At 48.9% G+C, this 3946-nt stretch overlaps 1 protein-coding gene across 2 annotated transcripts in view; it reads right to left on the bottom strand.

Annotated features, from left to right (window-relative positions):
- The window catches only part of MEMO1 (mediator of cell motility 1), a 37594-nt gene extending 33854 nt beyond the window's left edge, over positions 1-3740 (bottom strand). Inside the window, exon 1 of one of the 2 annotated variants that reach the window (XM_018559984.1) lies at positions 2884-3740. In XM_018559984.1, the coding sequence (XP_018415486.1) occupies positions 2884-2944 (61 nt within the window). In that variant the 5' untranslated portion in view covers positions 2945-3740. The remainder of the gene's footprint in view (positions 1-2883) is intronic. The other variant, XM_018559983.1, reaches the window with a different exon arrangement.
- Positions 3741-3946: the final 206 nt, after the last annotated feature.

The following is a 3946-nucleotide window of genomic DNA, read 5'->3' as shown; positions in this document are numbered from 1 at the left end:
GTCCCAGAGGCATGATGGCACTTCAAATTTCACCACAGACTGAGGTGGGGTGGGGTTGCCTACCCCTGCCCTAGCTATATGACATTTTGCCATTAAAGTGCTGCTGAGCTTCTGCAGCCTCTTTCCAACCAACCCCTTGTGTACTTAGCATGTACTCCAGCAACTGCTCACATCATCTCTCAGGGCAAGTTTCCTGATGGTGACATCAAAACGTGCCTGTGCAGTGTGTGGCAGCATGGCCGCTTGTAAGAGAGTGTGTGACAATGCAGGAGAACAATTGGGGATAGCGACAGACACTTCCTGTTAAGGGTCCGTTCACACTAAAATCAGAAGTCAGAAGGTCCGCTGACTTGCAGTTTCAACCTCTGTTGACTTATTTTTTTCTCTTTTTCGCCAATGTTAATTTCAATTAACATGTCCTGAGTGGACAAACATCTATGGGGTTTATTTGTTTACTTGCGCTCCGATTACATCAGTTTTTGTTCCATTACATTACACTGAAAGAAAAAAAAACAAAAACTTTTTTTCCCATCAAATTTCAACAGAACGGATCACAGCAGTGTGAGCTGGTCCCATTCACTTTTTGGTGTCCATTGAAAAACGGAATGCAATGGATCTGGTGTGAATGGGGCCTTAAGGCTGACAAGGTCCTCAGTGGCAGGAATAGCAGTACAATTTCAATAAAAGGATTGCAAACAACTCTCAAGATTGGCAAATGGGGTTGGATCTATCTTAACATGCAAAAAAATGCTTTGGGTCCCCCCCCCCCCGGAAAAACAAAAGGTAAACAGTGCGAGGGAATCAGTGCTGCTGTGAATTGTCCCTTAAAGGTTTTACAGCAGAACCAAAATGGAGAGTAGCAACAATTAGAATTAGGAGAAAGGTAAGACATTTAAAGATGAGGGAGGGTTTGGATACATTTTAAAATGTTAATCTATCCCACCGATGTAACGCACATATGCAGCTGCAGAGTGGCCACACCTCAACAATGAGGCTCCACATATATGCTTCCGCCTGCTTTGCTGATCTATGCTGACAGCATGCTCACTGGCACACTCCCAGCAGAGCGACTGATCTGTTACTGACAGCCCCTGGTCACCTTTTCACATCTGAAACCCGGCGAGCTTGATGCCCGATCACATGATTGGAAGCCTTTCTTTTGTCAGGTTTTTCCTGCCATTAGGTCTTCCAGTTGTGCTCCTGCTGTGTCACATGCCACCATGGTAAAGATTCCTAGCAGCTGTGCTGACACATTGCTGAGGTAGGATCCACTATTGTCACTATCAGGAAGCTGGACCAGAGCAATGATGTGCAGCTAGTGCTGGAGGATTTGCATGTAGATAGAAAGTGGCTGCAGAGAGATTCATAAATAAAAAATGGGTAGACAGTATTTTATGAAATAAACACCACGGCAATTGTTTATGATACACAGTGATTTAGTATACCAAATTAATTCCCTTGTCTTCTTTAACAGCCACATATGTGCTCACCACCTTCTACACTGACCACCACACACAGGCTGGCAAATTGTATTAGATTTATGCAAAGAATCTCTCTCTGCTGTGGCAGTTTGAGAAATTTGTGGTAATGATATGAGCCCCACAACTGAGCCCCAGATATTCAACATTGCCGGGAGAGCTGGATCCTCAGACTTCCAGGCCCTTCCCTCCGAACACATGTCATCACCATGATTTTCCTGGAAATACAGAAATCTCATAGGGATGAAAGCCATTGCACAGCAAACGATGACAGCGGATTTCCATTTCCAGCAGAAACAGTGATGACAATGGAGGCTGGGTGGCCATCACTATAGGTGACCTGCGAGTCTCACAATCCAACACTCCCGGAAGTGAAGATTTTCTGCTGTATGCCTTTGTGCAGGACTCTCAAACCGCTATGTCTGTATGCACATGTAATACAGATTGCCAGCCCATGTTTAATTTTCAGGGTGGGATGTGGTGACAGGGTCTCCAATCAGCATAAGGGACACTGGGGAACGTTCATCCTGCCATGTCACTTCCAAACAATATAATACAACTACAAGTCCCCTCCCCCACACACTCCACAACCCTAATTGTCAGGGTAAGATGTGGTGACAGGGTCTCTTTATTCAGCATAAGGAACAATGAGGGCACGTTGATCCTGCCATGTCACCACCATACAATATATTTCCAGTCCCCTCCCCCACACCATGACCTATCATGGTAAAATGTGGTGACAGTCTCTTTATCCTGTCATGCCACTTCCATACAATATAATCCCACTCCTGTCACTCATCCCTTCCCCCACACACTTCATGGCTCCCCTGATCATGGTAGGATATGATGACAGGGTCTCTTTATTTACCATAGGAAACACCGATTCTGCCAGGTCACTTACATAGACTATAATTTCACTCCCGTCACCCACCCCCTCTTCTCCCACACTTATGGTAGAATGTGATGACATTATTTACCATAGGGAACACTAATCCTGCCGTGACACTTCCATACAATATAATCCAACTCCTGTCACCCACACGTATGGTAGAATGCGATGACAGGGTCTCTTTATTTAGCATAGGGAACAAGGATCCTGCCATATAACTTCCATACAATATAATCCCACTGCTGTCACCCACCCCCTCCCCTCCCACACTTATGGTAGAATGTGATGACATTATTTACCATAGGGAACATGTCACTTCCATAGAATATAATCCCACTCCTGTCACCCACTTCTCATGGTGGGATGCGATGACAGGGTCTCTTTATTTAGCATAGGGAACAATGATCCTACCATGTAATGTCCATAGAATATAATCCCACCCCTGTCACCCAGCCTTGACTCCTCCCCCAACACACTCCATGACTCCCCTCCCCCACATCTCCCCGGCCCCGGTACCTGAGGCAGTGTACCAGCTCCCGGCGTGGCTCGCATCCCTGCACAGCGCTCGGTTGGACATCTTGGTGCCGGAGCCGCCTATGATGTGTTCCCGGGCTGCGCTGTGCGGATGAGATGGCTCTACAGACGGCGTGTACACACCCTGCGTGCTCCCTGGAAAAGGGCTGGATGAATGGTGCAGCCGCTGAGGGGAGGAGGAGGCGGACGGAGCGCTGACACTCCTCCAGCGGCACCCGACGAGCCCCGGACTGACGCTAATAATAATACCCCTCGCTGAGATTTACAGCCACATGGAGGTTGGGGGGCTGGGGCCACATGTGTTTTCGGCCGGACACAGGGGGGAGCAGTCTCCTCGGGAGACCACCGGCCTGGCCTTCTACACTGATTGCGCCCAGCTTGCTGAGGGGACGGACAGAGCCGGCTCGCTCTGACTCGGTGTGAATGAAAAGTCTCGCGGCCGGGAAGTGAACGCACTCGGTGAGTCAGCCTGGGCCGCACGGCTCGGGAAGGCCTCGCTGGGAGTAGTGACTACAGGCCTCGAAGACCGGCTAAAAGTGCTCTGAAAGGGAGGCAGCGAGAGCTAATGCAAACGCGTTAGTGGTTTGTCCCTTCTAAGCGGCGGTGGAGGAAGAGTTTGTGGGCGGGGCAATCCGTGATTGGTTGTGTCGGGCGGTGAGTGGGCGGGCCCTGTGTTGTTGCCGGTGATGACGTCAGGAACCGGGTGGTCTGCAGGAGATTGGTCAGAAGGGTCTGGGCACAGGACTCAGGGTGCATTCTTGGGATAAATAATGGAGAGGGGGTGGGGCGCCTATGTCGACGGTTGATTGGAAGTCTAGTCTCTAGGGGGAAGAGGGCAGATTTCGGTGGTTGTGGGATAACATAGGGCCTGCGTGGACTGCCTTTTGTTCCTAAAAGTCAATGGGAGTGCAAAACCTGCTTGAAGGAAGTGAGATGTACCTGGCAATTAATTCTGGATGATCTCTGAAGCATCATACATTGATGCCATTGACACACTGCTCTATACACTGGACTTTAATCTATTCTGACTGTAAAAGAATAAAGC

The sequence above is a fragment of the Nanorana parkeri genome, unplaced genomic scaffold (assembly GCF_000935625.1).
Source record: "Nanorana parkeri isolate BGI_ZX_2015 unplaced genomic scaffold, ASM93562v1 scaffold424, whole genome shotgun sequence".
In the NCBI taxonomy this organism is placed as follows: domain Eukaryota; kingdom Metazoa; phylum Chordata; class Amphibia; order Anura; family Dicroglossidae; genus Nanorana; species Nanorana parkeri.
Note: the sequence above shows the minus strand (reverse complement) of the source record. Positions and strands in the feature narration are given on the sequence as shown.